The sequence below is a fragment of the Tauraco erythrolophus genome, chromosome 23 (genome assembly GCF_009769465.1).
Source record: "Tauraco erythrolophus isolate bTauEry1 chromosome 23, bTauEry1.pri, whole genome shotgun sequence".
In the NCBI taxonomy this organism is placed as follows: Eukaryota; Metazoa; Chordata; class Aves; order Musophagiformes; family Musophagidae; genus Tauraco; species Tauraco erythrolophus.
This window is the reverse complement of record NC_141487.1, coordinates 3,921,995-3,938,289: the sequence shown is the minus strand read 5'-3', so window position 1 is coordinate 3,938,289 and position 16,295 is coordinate 3,921,995. Positions and strand designations below refer to the sequence as shown.

The 16,295-nt window shown below is 43.4% G+C and overlaps 1 protein-coding gene across 2 annotated transcripts; it reads right to left on the bottom strand.

Moving 5' to 3' along the window:
• Positions 1-1,313: 1,313 nt before the first annotated feature.
• On the bottom strand, positions 1,314-16,210 carry EXOSC10 (exosome component 10). 2 transcript variants are annotated; one of them, XM_086625572.1, is made up of 25 exons: positions 16,055-16,210; positions 15,402-15,538; positions 14,817-14,940; positions 14,212-14,316; positions 13,636-13,801; positions 12,752-12,863; positions 12,388-12,463; positions 12,134-12,244; positions 11,562-11,705; positions 11,044-11,234; positions 10,165-10,321; positions 9,374-9,522; positions 9,012-9,062; positions 8,119-8,230; positions 7,358-7,408; positions 6,769-6,847; positions 6,498-6,619; positions 6,084-6,179; positions 5,361-5,435; positions 4,785-4,872; positions 4,477-4,550; positions 3,762-3,930; positions 3,211-3,278; positions 2,093-2,166; positions 1,314-1,484 (listed from the first exon to the last, which is right to left on the bottom strand). In XM_086625572.1, exons 1-25 carry the CDS (start codon positions 16,208-16,210, stop codon positions 1,454-1,456), a joined length of 2,718 nt encoding a protein of 905 aa, XP_086481698.1. In that variant the 3' UTR covers positions 1,314-1,453. The 2 variants fall into 2 exon arrangements, with proteins under 2 accessions (XP_086481698.1, XP_086481697.1); XM_086625571.1 differs by having other exon boundaries at positions 3,217-3,278.
• Between the last annotated feature and the right edge of the window lie 85 nt (positions 16,211-16,295).

Below are 16,295 nucleotides of genomic sequence, written 5' to 3'. Positions count from 1 at the left end.
ATGGGCAGCCCCTGCGAATGCTCTTCCAGACAATTGCTGTTTAACTGCCTCTTTTGAAAAACAGTCTCCAATATTCAGCTGGGCAAGCAGATTTTATGAGCAGAAAGGGATTCTGTTCTACCATCACAATGCTGCTCGGTCAGCACTGCTCATACTACTAAGGAGGAAAAACCTTCCTCTGTTCCTTCCACTCCCTGCTCCCCAGAAATACAGGAAAAGACTGAAAACAAGCAAACAAAGCAAAATCTCAGACCTCCTCAGTCTTTACAAAATAAAGCCCTCGAGTTAGGAACAGAAAGGGAATTTTTGACCACTACCCTCTCAGTCTTTGCACCTTGAATAACAGTCAGAGAAGTAAATTCTGTCCTTGCCAAAACAGGTGAGCATGAAATGGAAAGTCCTTAGTCAGAAAAGGAAGTCACAGAGTAAAGACAGGGCCTTCAGGAAAGGGACTGAGATCCATTGGTCAGCACAGTGACCAGTAATCCCAGAAAGCAGCTGTGCCATTGATGCAATGTAGCTTCACAAGCACAGTCACACCAGCCCTACACATGTTGCTCACCTCTGTCCCAGCAGTGTTACCAGCCTTCAGTTTTCAGTGTTTAAAGTAAGCTCTGCCTGCCGTCCATCCATCCATCCATCCATGCATGCAATTATGGGCTGACACTCTTTCTACAAATGCTTCAGGATAACTCACTGTGGGTATTTAAAACTTCGAGATGTTAGTAGAGCTGTTCTCAGTTGCAGCACAGAACCCCACTCGCTTGCCCCAACCCAACATTGCACCCTTGTGTCCCTACCTTCTATCTAATGCTACTGCTTTCACTCTGTAACTTGATAGTGAAACTACTGACTGGTCTCTGATCCAACAGGTACCATAACTCTTTTTTTTTTTTTTCCCTTAAAAGAAAAATCTTTGCTTAAAAATACACAAACACTGCCAGGTAAACACACTCATTTTTCTATTACCTTGTCTTGTAAGAGATGAGCTGTGCAGTTCAGTTTGTAAGCAAGGTCTAACATAAAAGTCAGTCTGGCCTTATTTCCTCCTCTGGGCTGCTGGGCTTTGAGGCACATCTACTGAATCTCTGTTATTTTTGTGCTGGCTTTAGAGATGCCAAGAGGTTCCTGTCACACTCCACTGACATGCTGGTTCTGGACTTCAAACAACACCAAGAAGTGACAAATTTAGCCTGTGTTTGAGGACACAGGGTAAACTTTCGAAATTAGAAACAAAGCAACATTGTAAGGATAATTAGAAAAAACCCAATGTGAATATAATAAAAGTGAAATCAATTAAGATGTTCTTCCTTTTCAAAAAAAAGGATTTTAATGGATTAAAAACATTTCTGTACAAAAACTGCTCAATGACTGGTATTTGCCTTCCCATGGTGACAATACTTCTGACTATTGTTTTGTTCAGCAGCAACTCCCACAGGTCTTGTAACAAGCACTATCTCTTTGGCCAGTGGTGCCTGGAACCCCTGCAAAAGACAGGTACAGGAAGATTTTAGCTCTCGCTCTAAATCCACTGAAGACTGAAAACCTACAACAGGTTACAATGATACTGTTGAGAAGGGGTCACGATGCAGGCACAACTTGCCCCCCTCCAATGCTGCCCTTACACAGCATGGCTCTTTTATGACAACGTGGAGGATCCATAAAAGGATCAAGCCTCGTAAGCTTAATGCACATTAAGTATTCAGAACAAGAATGTTCCTATTTGGCAGTACTGTTATTTATGTTCCTCCCAAGCTAGGCAGATTTCTCCCTGCCTCTGCCTACCTTTGTGGCCAAAGAAAGCGACTCCCACATCTATTAACACAGACTTTTACCTCAGCTTTTCAAACCTTCCACCCAGAATTGTCTTTGATTGCATTAATCCTGACTAAGCTTTGCTTTTTTTTTTGTTTCCCTTTGAAACTGACGTCAAGCTGTGAAATGAACGTGAGTAGGTGTTATGCAACTTCTTCCCATTAAAAACGTGCTTAAGCTCCCACAGCAACAGAGGACAATAGCTGTGCTTTGCCCATAGCTCCAGGGCACAGGCGTGAAAACCTCCAGCTGCCATGAGAGCAGGAGGACAACACACCTATCAGCTTTCCCCGCCAGGTAGGACATGCTTCGGTTTCCAGACTGTTGAAGTTTGTTGGCTCCAGCAAATTTCTGCAGAGAAGAGAAAAAAACAAAACCTAAACACCACCACCACAGTGAGGTACCTGCCAAATACAGTATATTCCCTGAGACTCGTGTGCTTTCCTATCTCTCCAACTTCAAGGAACACTGCTCGTTTACAGTGTCAGCTTCGTTTCAGGTCTTCTTTACATGCACATGCACTGAATGCATCCGAGTACGTGCTGTTCTACTGCTCTAACCTTCATGTGTGAGGCACAGTATCCCACCGACGACAAATCTTACCCATCAGTTTCTTTTTTTCCCCTGAAACAAGTTTCAACTGACACAGAAAAGGGATTGCACAGGAAACTGTTTCCTACACTATCAGATATAAACTTGTTCAGCTTCTAAAATACGATTTTTAATAAATATCTAAGATGCTCCCTGGTACCATTTGCCCTCCAGTTAAATATGCAAGAAGGCAGCATGCACAGGTAAGAGGCTGAAATGCAAGAAATGAGCTTCAGAACTTACAATTAACACTCGAGAACCCAGTGAGTTCACACATGGGCACTCTGTTACTTCATGCCTGAATGCCCACTGATCAGTACCCAAACGCTCCGTGCTTGAGCACTATGCAGGGCATACATGAAGGGTTCTAGGTAACCCAGGTCTGCAGGGGTGACCTGGGGTGGGGGACAACAGCAACAGAACTGCCCTGTGCTGGTCACAGGTTTCCATAAATACGTGTTTGATTGTTTATGTTTTCTTTCTTCAATATCTCAATCTCAATTAGCAATAAATTAAGTAAAAATTCTCTAACCTGAGACTGTTTTCCTAATGACAGTACTTGGTCGAGAATGTGGGCAACATACAAACCTGCCATGGCTCGGAATAACTGGACTGACTTTCAGATTTTTGAGAGTGCCTTGAATTTGGCATGGGGAATTTGTGGTGTGGTTGGAAGCTGCACCTCAGTACCAAGTGCTGTTAGGCAATGTTCTGCAGATCCAGAAAGTCATCTGCCTTCCCCATCGAGGTCCCAGCTGGGCACCTGCTATCATCAACATTTCTGTTCCTTCTTTCATGACATGCCCATACCTTGCCTGTGTAAGCTTGTCTGGCAGGATCAAATTGTGGTGACTGCTTCGATTTGCTGCTTCCTAAGGGAGAGAGGAGAGAAGCTGTCATTAAAATTTTCCAGAAAGAACCGTACATTCCACAGTGTCCCTCTGATGATAAGGAGGTTTTTCACTGCAGTCTCCCATATGCTAAAACCCACAACAGTCTCTGAAGAGCAGGAGATGCTTTTCAATAGACATTTGTTACAAAGGAGTCAAGTCTCCTTTGCCTCCTAGTTCCTGGGGTCCAATTAAACAGATGACTTTCTCTACAGAGAAAAGAAGCAAAATACAAATCCACAATCTCCTTGGCCAACAGTTTCAGGATTTTGTTTCCAAATCAGAAAAGGGATGCTAAACTGTAGTCCTCAAGTTAATTTCTTTTAGTATTTCCCCACTGCAAGGTAAGTGCATTATAACAGCTCGCGCTGCCTTGGCACCTACATTCACACACAGCCTTCTCAGGGCTTCGCTGGCAACATTTTCCACAGCCTGCAGCACTCCAGCAAGAGATCCAGATCTTACCCGCAAACACTTTGAAGTTGGACTTGCTGTAATCAAAGGGGGTAAACTGCTTCGGTGCTTCCAGCTCCTCTGGTTGCTGGGAGGCTTTTGGCCGTTTCTTCTCTTGTTTTGGCAACTCTGTTCCCGTTTCACTCACAACTCTCTCCCTCTTCTTGTTAGCTTGTTCCTGCTGTGAAAGCAACCCACAGAATAGAAACAAGGACAAGTTCAGGAAAGGAGAATGAAACACCTCTGCGTAGGCATGAACACCAGCATGCAGATGAACTGCCCAATGGACCTAGGCCCCAGTGGCAGCTATTGCTTGTGGCAATAATAGTGTGGGCAGAAAGAGCTGTGTTCTTTGGGCCTAAACTGCTTTTTTTTGTTTTCCCCTCACAGCAGGGACTTTTCAGATGAATAGCCAAGGTGTCATTTCACATGATACTAGAGGCTGAGATCTGCTGGCTGTGGCCCCACAGGCAGGTTTGGGTGAACCTGGGCAAGCGAGGAGCAGAGGTGCAGCAGTGAAAAACATTCCCTGTCAAAGATATGGAGGGGTGTGAGGAATTGCACACCACAGGTGCCAGGGGCCTGTTGCTACCCACAGGGCAGAACCACAGCAAGACCACTATCAATAGACTGTCATTCAGGTATTTCAGAGTTATGGGGCCCAGGGTTTCATTCTGAACTATGTTATAAAGGTCAAAAGCTGGACATAGGGAATTCAATGACATACCATAGCTTGCTGACGAACAGACACAATATTTTCTGTTGCCTCTTTATACGCCTTCTGTGCCTGGTCACGAGCAGCTACAGAAACAAGCAAGCGTTACTGTAAAAAGCAGAAGTTACCCAGGAGCTCAGAAAAAGCAAGCCACCCAGGCTTGTAGCATGTCTCAAACTAAACAGAGTACAATCTTTGTCAAACAATCTCATCCATCAGGAAATCCATCATGTAAGGTTTTCTTTTAACTGGGAAACAACCCATGTGCATTGGGAAAACCATGATAGCCAACACATTGAGGAAGTTAAGAATGTCTGTACCTGACTGCTGGGCTGCTTTCTTTTTGGTTTCATCCTTGGGCTCCTTCTGTGCTTGTGTCTGACTCATCAACTTCCATCGATTGCTGATCTGCAATGAAAAAAATTACCCGGGATCACTTTCTTTGAAGTTTTACGGCAAAAGGGAGTTTATAAACTTGCTACCACATGCTGATCTTCATTAGGAGTACAAAAGATCAAACTGGATTGTAAAAGAGATTAAGATCTGCTGCACCAGGTAAAGTAAAACCATGTGCTTTAAAAGTTCTGAGCTACAAACAAGCCATGAGAGAGAACAAAGGCAGATACAGACTTCAGTAATAGTTTATAGCTTTGACAGACAGGGAATATACAGTGGAACGTCTCCAATCCCTGATTCTTCAAAGGATATGGATGCTACAGAGACAATAAGCTACAGATTCAGAAACAAGTTAAGTTTCTCAAAACTTATATTCTTTTTTTAAAGACAATCCAAGGAGGAAAAAAAAATTCTTACATTGCTGAAGTTCACAAAGCAAAATAATCTACTTATTTGTTTCTTCTGTACTACTTAGCAGGAAATTTTAGCACGAGTCTTACTTCATAAATTTTTGATGACGGGTCAAACTTTGCAGATTGTGAGACATAGGCAGGATTCTGTTCTGCAGGTAGGTACTGTGGAGAGGAAAAAAAACATTTTGCTTTAAACACAGCACATAACATTTAGTTCATTGGTAAAATGCTACTTAAAATCTTCCAAATCCAAAAGTTCATATTTAAAACCATTCCACGGATAGATAAACTTTTGGAAAAAGAAGAGTTACCACAGCTATGGCCAAGAAAAACGTTAAAAGCAAAGCCAAACAAAAAAAAAAACCACACTAAAAAAGCAACCCTCAACCACACACCAGAAAAAGTTGTTTTGATATTATTTCCTAGTAATTTGCCACTGCAAATCTATAACAAAGTATTCTATTGTTCTTCTGATTCATTAAAGAGTAAAATCAGTTAGAGTAACTCTAGCCATAAAGTAGAGATGAAAACGTGATGCAAATTAAAAAACCCTCAAACTTGATTAAAAAAAACCCCAACAGTGAGAGATCTGTTTACTATGCAGAAAGACATATATCCAAGAGGCATTTCAATGTGTTTTGAAAACAAGTCCACACGTGCGTGCCTTGCAAGGACAATCTTGATTCCAGTAAGAGCAGCAGCTGATGCTGTATCAAGCTCTTTTGAAAGTGCCTGGAAAACCAGCTCAGAGCATCCTCTGCACTAGGTAGTTTATGAGTCCCACTACAAACACGTATTGAGAGCTTTTACCATTCTAAATGGATTTTCAAAGGACTCCATTATACGCTGAGCTTTCTGCTGTGCAGTGGTTAAAGTCTTCTCATTTCCTTCATCTTCATCACATTCCTAAAAATAAAAAAGAAAAAAAGGGAAGAAATATTAACATTAATTTTTGGTTTTGGCTACTGCCGTTCCATGCACATTATTTCTCGCTTTATCTGAAACTCCAGTGATGGCAGTAACCCTCCAGAGACACGTCACTAACTTGCTAGCCTCCTAACCTAGTTGTCTTGGTCATGCCATATGCTTGACAGGACGCCAGTATCATTTCCTTGCATGTCCCACCTTACCATTTCTTGCAACACTTTCGCACAGCTTTATCAGATTACGAAGTATGTTTTCTAATACTCAAATACCAACAACTATCACAAACGTGTTGCTTACACTGAATATGCTGACAGTGGCAGTAGCAACAAGACATGTCGACTCTGGCTGAACATCCAGAACATTCATTGTCCTCTCACTGTCTGAAAAGAGACAGCCATGTTCCAAAATTGGTGCAGGCTCTACATGAAGAGGAGACAAAATTTTTATTAGATACTTGCATATTTTACTGTTGTTCTGTGTAATGAGATTTCACTGAATGTTTCTTCAGGACTGCTTATTTCCCCATGTGAAAGCCATTAGTACGTTTTTTAGGTAAAGTCCAAATTACCCAAAGCAGAGTTTTTCTGAAAATCACCCGTAGGAATCCGAGAACTGTCATGTGGTCCAAAGAAGGTATTCTCCAGCCTCTGCAGAGAGATTCAAATTAAAAACACCATTAATATAGTACTCCATGAATCTGTATATGTTTTCACATACTCCAGAGACACATTAATGAAAATTCAAGTAAAAGGGTGAAATTCAGAGCCCGAATATAGCTCACTCACCAGAGCACATTGCATCTGGCATCAAAAGGATATCTGTGCCAACACCCACTGGCTAATGGAGGTGCTTTACCTCATACACATGAGGAGAGTAAATGAGTCAGCCCTAGAAACTGATCTGAAACTTCCCTTCTTGCAGATCAGTCAATATAGACTATCACACATGAAACTGCCCAGCTATATGGTGGTTTGTGAAACAGGAATTTACAGCTGGTAACGTTATGAGTCTAGCACAGAAAAGTAACATTAAGCTAAAGCTGAGAGAGCTGTAAAAGGGATGAGAATAAACAACTTACTAGAAGCTAGAATTTTGTTACGTTTGTGTCCGAGTTTAAGGCTTAAGCCATTAGGTAACAAATTTTATGTACACAGTACCTCAGGGTTGGCTAGAGGTTCTCTCTTCTTGACTACCAAAGCAATCTCCGACTGGAATGGGAGAGAAAGAGAAGTCACTTAAATGCATTTGCCCTACTTCTTCTAGGCTGGCCTCCTTATCGATGTTTTTAACGTATTTATTACATTAATAGTAATAGTAGGTTAATAAGATAACCTACTAATAAGATAGAATGTAATTTTATTAACCTACTATCTTCTTCTCCGGCAGTGTTTGCATATGGATACACTTAAACACTTCCCACGGAAAGGGCAGTGCACACAAATGGTTTTGTTTCATTAAGGGACAAAGACTATCAATGCCAACATGCTGATGATATATTTTTACTAATGAACCTCTTACACTTAGGGTTTAGGTTTTTTTGCTTCACCTCAGCTGCAAAAGATTTGTGAACCCATGTACACAGACAACAAATTCCACGAGGTCCAGTTCTTCCTCACACAGGCAAACATGATATGCAACGTTGCAACAGACAACTGAACTGCATCCTGTTTAAGTAGTGCCTGTTCTTTTACTGCTCTGGTTCTCCAGGAAACTACACCGTGTGTAAGTCAGTACACAGCAGACAACAGACAGGCGAGAATTTGCAACATATCTTTCTGCTCTACTACAGAACTCTAAATTCACAGCGTTCCAAAAGCAAACTCCAGCACACACATCATCACAGGTCACCACTCAGGTCCAGTCCCCGGCTTACGGAAAGCCAGTGATGAGTCTCTTGCGGGGTACGAGTTACTCCTACCTTGAGAAGAGGCATCTCCCGGGCCTGCTGAATGAGAAGATGCAATTCATTAATCTGCTGGCGAACTAGTGGTGGGACTGGATTACAGCAAGCAATGATGCCCTGGGGTTCCCTAAAGAGAGATGAGAAAAATCCAGTGAGCTATATTTATGACTAATATGACAGACATCTGCATTCAAAGGACGTGCAGCCAGATACAACCATGGTCTTGACTGTGACAGAATAAGACAAGTCAGACTAATACGTCAGAGTTTATTCTCTGTGATGAAAAATTCTTCCGTACCAAGTTTGTGCAGATAAGGAGAAACCATTAACTCAGCTCTCCTCTCACTCATGTTTTCTGAGGTCTGTCTGTCTGTCCCCATCTTCATTTGTTCCTTGTTCAGTATTCATCTATGGAAGCTGACCCCAGCAGTGGACTTGTGTTTAAAGATGCATTTTTATTACTCTCAAGTATGGATGTTAGATGATGAGTGCCAAGCGTTTGAGGAAAACATTGTATAAATCGGGTGTTTTAAGAGATCTGTCCCTTGCTCCCCACTCCCCCAATCCCTTTAGGAACTGAAAAAAAAGAACAACCAAATAAATGCTATGGGGGAACTCATCCCTCTCTTGCTCTGTAATATTGTAGGAATCTCAGGGGTTATGTGTGACATACAGCAATACAAAGGAATGCGTTTTATTATTGGAATAAAATCAGAGAGAAATGTATCCCAGAAGTTTGGAGCTTCTGAAGGAGTATTGCTATTTATTTCTCTTCTGAACTGAACAACTATAGAGAAAAGCAGGACTGACAGCTGGAAGGAAGGGATTGCAGAAGTAATTACACACTAGGAAACAACTTGATGGATATTAAAATCAAATGAGACTCCTCAAGGGTGAACAAAACTTACTTGGGCAGCTCCTCTGCTATCTTCAATAGCATATGATTTGGTAGCACGTATCTACAACACAAAGAGGCAGTGTGAATGTAACAGAATATTAAGAACTCTTAAAAATACCTCTGAAGTGCACAAGTCAGCCCCAATTACAAGATCTGAAAAGATGAAATCAGTTAAAAAGAAATTAAGTAGGCTTGATCTGGATACCTGCAAGAATTCACTGCCAACATAACAGCACTTCTGTGTAAAAAGCAGGGTGAGGTAGTGCACTGATATCTACAGGTAACAAAGTGGTTCCACGCTGGGGGAGAGATGCACAATCCAAGAGACTCACTGAAGTATTAAGCCAGTGTGTGTAACAAAAGACTTCTTACCCTGTACTCTCATCCTCTTGGCGTGCCATCTTGTCTCTCCATGCAAACAGCAACCTAAATGCTACCAGCTGTTGCGTGTTGAGATGTTTTTTCTGCCTCCTGTAAAGCTCAAGGTAGGATTCATCTGAAAAGAGGGGCTTGATGTATTTCTGGACAGGAAAAAAAAGAGAAATACTCATGATTAGTATCAGATTTGTGCTTTCTAGTTTGCCGTGCTTCATTGAGACAGAGAATCTCACGGACATAAGGGACTGAACAAGCTCAGGTACAATGTGTCTTAGAGATTTTACTCTAAACTATTGATAGGAGCCTATCCTTGAAAAACATACATCTCATCCATTTTTAGGGGAAAACCACCCTCACCAATTCCAGGAGCAGCTTTAGAGGTACAAGATCTTGCCTACAATAGGCAAGGCCTGCTTTCATAGACAGTATTTTCCACAGATACAATATAATTAATTATCTCGTAACACAACTCCAGCTAGGCTTTGAACTTCTAGGAACGTCCAGTAGAACTGGAAATGTAACGTCTCTCTTGGGAAAGACACACACGAAAGCATCGGGAAGCCAAGGAGTGCCAGCATTCAAAAAACAGCAAGGAGGCATCTGAATCCAAGGATTTTAGCTAGTGAAACAAGTGCACACAACTGAGTCAGAGTTTATACAGCTGTTTTCAGACACACAAAGAGGAAAAAAAACCTGCATCTATGCAACAGACATGGAATAGGCAAAGGGCTTTCTGTCCTAAGCCCATACTCCGACCCAGGTAATCCAACCAGGTGTAGCTGTACCTTCAGGCAGATGTCCTTGCTGCGTTGCCACACAACCTGTAGCTGAGTGGGCTGCTCGTTCCCTCTCTCCCACAGCATCTCCCTCACTTTATCATAGATGTAGAGCAAGTAGTGAGTGTCATCACGGGCGTACTGCATCATTTCTTCTGGTAAAGGGCTAGAAAAAGAGCCAAAGTTACACTAATACACTTCGGTTGCCCCACCAAACTGTCACTTTCCTCTTGCAAGGCACATTAGGGCAAACTGCATGTAAAACACGCCAACAACTAATATGAAAATTCTTCTGTTTCCTTACTGAAGGATTTGTTGGACAACAGCAGTAACATGCTGTGCCCTCTCCAATTCAGATGGCATCTTGTTCACGTGTCAGTGAGCAGGACTGCCGCGTAGCTAAGTCCGATGGCAGAACTGCTTGCTATAGTACGTGTCATAACTCTCCTCTCTCTGCAGACCCTACACAAAGCAGACCTGGGATCTCTGTGGCATGCAGGTCCATCTGCATAGCCAAGCTCACTGCTCCAACAGCACACAGCTCTACCCAGTGCGGGTGACTGAATGTTTCTGCGAAGGCTCTAGAGAAGCAAATACTGACTTTCTCTGTAATACTGCAGTAGTTAAGTGCTGTGAGCTTTCAGGAGCTTTTAATTACTTAATCCTCCCTCATCTTCCCAAAAGAACACATTTTCTAAAGAAACACGGGAAAATATAACGCTCATAAAAGAACTTAAAGCACAGACCGGTAAATGCTATGCTCGTTCACTTTGAGACTAACCTACAACTATGGGGGCTTGCAACTGGAAACATGCTCCTGCTCTAACAATACAAACGAGGAAAAGTGCTACCTTGCAGCTCCAGCCCATTTAAGGTGTCAGTTTTTACCGTATCCTCCAGTCAGCCAGCTGGTACTGCTTGTCAGCATCTACACTGCAATACAGCTTTAGCAAGTGGTCCAAAGAATGTCTGCCAAGATTGAGGAGACGAGCAGCTTGATGAGTATCAAACATGTTCACCAAGTACAGACCAAAGTCTTTTTGCAGCCACTCCACATCTGAATCAGCACCATGAAGGACCTTGAAAAGCAAAACAAATTGAGAACAATACAAGAACATTTCTACTTCAGGCTGGCAGTGCTGTGGTTTTATATTCATGTTTCTGGGACCAGATTTTTCTCTCTGTCCTTCACTGTTAAGTGCAGAACTACTAAATGAGTGCACTTGGCAAGTAACTCCCCACTTACATCAAGGAAACAGGCACATGAACAAATTACAATGAAAGTAGAGCCAAATGACCAAGACAGAGCACACAGTGTACTTTTAACTACAATAAAGCTTAAACTAAGGGGAAAGAAAAAAAAAAAAAGGAATTCTGGTGGTAAATTGGTGAATTTGGCAGCTGACCTTCACAATTGCAGGGTCTGTGAAGGTCTCGTTGAGAATGTACATGTCACTGCGCAATTCCAGTGTATCAATAATGAAGTCTTCTGTTCGGGTGGAAATCTGCATTAGGCACGTCAAACCCAGGAAGCTCCTGTAGGAATGGTGCTGAAAAACATGGAAGAGAGATGTCAGCTAGGATCCATTACAGAAGTAACACTATAAAACAAACAGCACCCCAAGTGAAGGAAGAAAAAGTAACAGGGGACTTCTTTAAGAAAAAGACAATTGGTTGAGCAAGCTTTCTCTCTGCAGTCACTAACATGGCATAAAAAACCATGAGATGAATTGAAAGGAGATCAAATTCAGTTTGAAGTGTGCAGCCAGTACTACCACTGGAAAACTTGTAATATTGACAGTTTAATTCAACCTTCTAGGTAATATCTGACAGGTCAGGGTCATGAACTGTCTTTTTATGTCAGGAAGTACAAAAAGGAGGAGAAAGAGAAGACTTCAAAAGAGAGGAAGAATATAATGGTGCCTTAGGTACTAACAGTACACATGTAACTTGTAAATAGAAAAGGCATTTTGATTACCTCTAAGTCCAGGGCAAATTCTTTACAGTTCATAAGCTTTTCATTTAGTTCTACCAGCTCATCCAGTGTGGTGATAAAATGACAAGGTGTTTCCTCGATGGGCCTGCACATCTGGCAGAGCAAATTATTAGGCGTGGTAAGTTCTCTGTCAGTTCCCACCCCTGACCTCCACCCTCAATTCTGAAATCCATCAAGTATGGCCAGCTGTAAGTTTACTGTGTCTGCAGTAAGTTTAAATTAATGTGGGCACCAACCTGGGGTTCTGGTTTCCTGAGAACTTCATCTGGTGGAGCAAAATGCTCCAGTTCATACTGGTAAGGGTGAGCAAACCTGTGGAAATTAGGAAGACAGACACGGACTAAATTTCCATCATCCATATGAAGCCAGAGCACAGAGACTCAGACCTATGGCAGTTTCCCTCTGGAGCAGAAATTTTGTCACTTATTAAGCATAGGTTTAAAATAACTGCAGATGGCTAAAACAAATCACACACAACAGTGTGCGGGTACAAACGCGTGCAGAGCTGTTACACATGAACAGCATCAGCACAACGGGACCATACAAGTGCATGTTCACCAATGGTACTCCAAGCACCCTGCTGCCAGTTACATTTCTTACATGTCTTGCTCAGTTTGCTGCGTCCTCTGCTGGTGTATGAAGTCTGCCAAAGCAGGTGGTACATCCAAGTCTTCGGGGCGCTCCTTTCGTTCCCGTCCACGTTTTGTGAGGGCTGAACAACCAATATGGAACAACTGGACTGGGTCCTGCACATAACATCTTCTCAGCCTACTACTCTCTCCCCGCCACCCACCACAAGATTCTATTAAAATTGTAAATTAACAAAAATCTGAACAATTTAGACCTGCAGCTTTTGCTGTCAGCAAGATTTCTGTCTGGATCCCTAACGATAAGTCAGTTACTTGGTTTTAACAGGCTGTTGTTAAGCAAGATACAAGACGCTTCGGCTCAAGAGCTGGGAAGGAGACTGAAAAACCTTCATAAAAATCGTTCAGTCATTCCCAGTTTGTAAACGTACAACCGCATCAGTGCGGACTAAGGATGAACCATCATCAGCAGAATGACATGCTGCCAACCACGATGTTACACTGGTGGCTTCGATAAAGCACCCAAAGCAAAGCTAGGTCTAACCATACCCTGGCGCTCCTAACTCATTAGAAAGATGCATCTGTAAAGCCAACTAGACCAGTCAAGACCACTTCTGGTACCAGAGTGACTCCCTCATCACGCACGTTCAATAGTGGCAAAGAGAAGCAGCAGAGTATCTGCTTGGAACGGGTTATTTATTGTAGAGCAACAAGATGCTGCATGCTGACCTACCCTTACATCGTACATATGGAGTCACAGAGCTCACTGCACCTAAATCGTCAACATCTCCTGCTGTTACTTGTTTTTACAGTCAAGGATTTCTCCTCTAGACTGTGAGGATTAGATTTGTGTGAAATACTCTCAACAGGTTAACCAACAAAAAATAAACCCCTTACCTTCAGGCAAAGGTTTCAAGGCATTAGGCTTGATAAAAAGTTTAGGTACAAAGGGAGTATTGGAATTGTCGATCTTTTCCCGAAATTTAAGCTGTGGTCGAGAGATATTCTTGGCATGAAGCAGACGGAAGGTTTCAGATTGAGCTCTCTTGTGGAATTCTCCTGCCTATTCCAAAAAAGGTAAACCACAGGTAAAACTCACATGACTTAACAGATGTTCAGAGTTTCCTTTACTCAGCCTGACCCAATATTCAGAGGAATAAGGTTACACCCCACACTGAAAAGCGAGTCACTCTTTTGCAGTGAGTCCAGCACCTAAGAACGAAAGTTCTCTGAATCAGGACCCTGAATTCATATGAACAACCAAAAGAAAGGCTGTTGTGTGCATTAAATTCAAACAACAATTGAAAGCACACAGAATCCAGGATCAAGTCTGAATAAATAGAAAAAGGAAAAAAGGTGGAGGGAGTTAGGACACAAAAAAAAACGACAGAACATTTAAGTACTCAATCCCATTGGAAAATCAGCAGTGCCAATGCTGGGAAAAAAGGCTCAGATAACACAGCGAGGCCTCACCTTGCGGTTCCAGCTGGAAACGATCGTCTGTGGGGGCTGGAGCCCAGCAGGCAGGACCGGCTGCTGGTTTTTGTTCACTCCTGCTGCTTCATCCAATAAAATACCCTAAATTCCAGAGAAGCAAGGTGAAAACCAAACATCTGTTTAATTACCATGCTAAGCCATTCTGGTCAGACTGAATAAAGTCAGTCACACAGGTAGATAGACACCTCCACAGCCACTTCCCCCAAATTCTATGCAACACAAGACAGAAAATGTGGGAGGAGTATGTCAAACGTGAAGGGCAGGAAGAGTTTCCTCAGAGAAGTGGCTCTATGAATTCACAGACTTGTTCTCAGGTTGTGAGGTTCTTGTGCCAAACTACTGAGTTTCCTAACAAGTGACATATCACCTTCCTTCCCTTTGGGCCACAACACATTTGCCTCAGTTGCTGTGATCATTGGTCTGGTACACGGAAATGTTTTTAAAATAAAGAGGAAAACCATGAGGTTGAGGAAACACTAAATGTAGCTGTAAAAGCACTACCACTGAAAATCTCACAATGAAAAAGAACCCACAGCAACTGAGTAGTCTGTAAGAACAACATCCAGAAGTTATTTGCTTACCACTCTTTCAAGAATGATGTCATTGGAGTCAACCAGCATATCAAATTTGTCTTCCAGCTCTGTTACTTTGCTGCAATCTTTCATGTAGCTACGGCAGCCATGGTATTGCATCACCTTGCTCATGCTTGCAAGAGAACAGGACAGCTATTAGCAATTTGAAAGCAGGCAAGCTGCACACTAAACCATCTGATTCTCTTCAACTTTCTACATTTTCAGAGCTTGAAGATAAATCAAATGCAGTACCTACAGATAACATAGCATGGGTAGTGAATGGAAGAAACATCTATATTGTATTAAGCATCAGAATCAAATTCTTATGAACCATGTGACTTTAAAATAGATAGCCTAATGTGTTTTATGTCAGCCTCTGCTCTCTGCACAGCTCTTTACAGAGGACCTTTCATAATGATTTGGATAAACTTGTTACTTAAACTGTCAAGTGCTAGAAAAGGAGCTAAAATCAGGTAGGTGGAATAGAACATCTTTCTCCCTACAGCAAGTCTGGAGTCTCCAAAGAAGGGTGCTGCCTTCTGTTGTGCATTGGAAGTTACTAGCCATGGCCCAGAGACAGAAAAGCATCCTCACCAGTGCAGGAGATGGTCGCCCTGTGTTCTGCAGTACGCGCGGAAGCCAGGGAAGCTTCGGTAGAAGTCATACTCATCGCCAGGCTGAGGAAGCCCGTTGGATGCCTTTGTTGCAGCTACCACTGTTCCCAGAGCATACTGTGCAAGAATACCACATCATTAGCGTTTTTCCAGTATTTTGTTCCTCCGTTTATCCAGGATACTCATGGGTAGAAATGCATTTTGCCCAGCTTGTTTGAACTGCCTAGTTCTAATACACAACATTACGGGGTTTCTCAACTTGAGTAAGTTCACAGCCATTTAGCTCACATCACCCGCTCAGAGATCTACAAAAAGATGAAAGTTTAACAACGAGAACAAGACTTAAAACCCAATTTCGTATTTAAGGTCTGAAAGAAAGCCTGTTAAATCCGCAGAAACGTGCTGAGAAGAGGCTCGAGCGCAGGGCGGTAACGGGCCCCGACGCGCCGCTCCGGTCCCCGCACCCGCGGGAGCAGCCCGCACCCTCCCTGCCGCGCTGGGCCCACGGGGGCTCCTCGCGGGCGGCACTGCTTCAGCGGGGGCCCCCCGGCAGCTCCCGCCAGGGCCCGAGCGGCGCCCGGCCCGCCGGCCGAGCCAGCAACCGGCGCCCGCCCCGTTCGCCCCGCCGCGCACCTTGACGAAGGCGTCGGCGTCATCGAAGCCCGGCAGCGCTGCCGCTCCTCCTCCCTCCGTCTCGGCGGGCGGCCCCGCCGCTCCGCGGCCGCCCTCCCGCCCCTCGGGGCTCTGCCCCGCCGCGCTGCCGCTCTCCGCCCCGGCGGCGGCCGCCATCTTGCCCGCCGTAGCTACGCGACGTTGGGACGCTCTCGCGAGAACGGCGCCGTTGAGGGGCGGGGGAAGCAGCAGGCGCATGCGC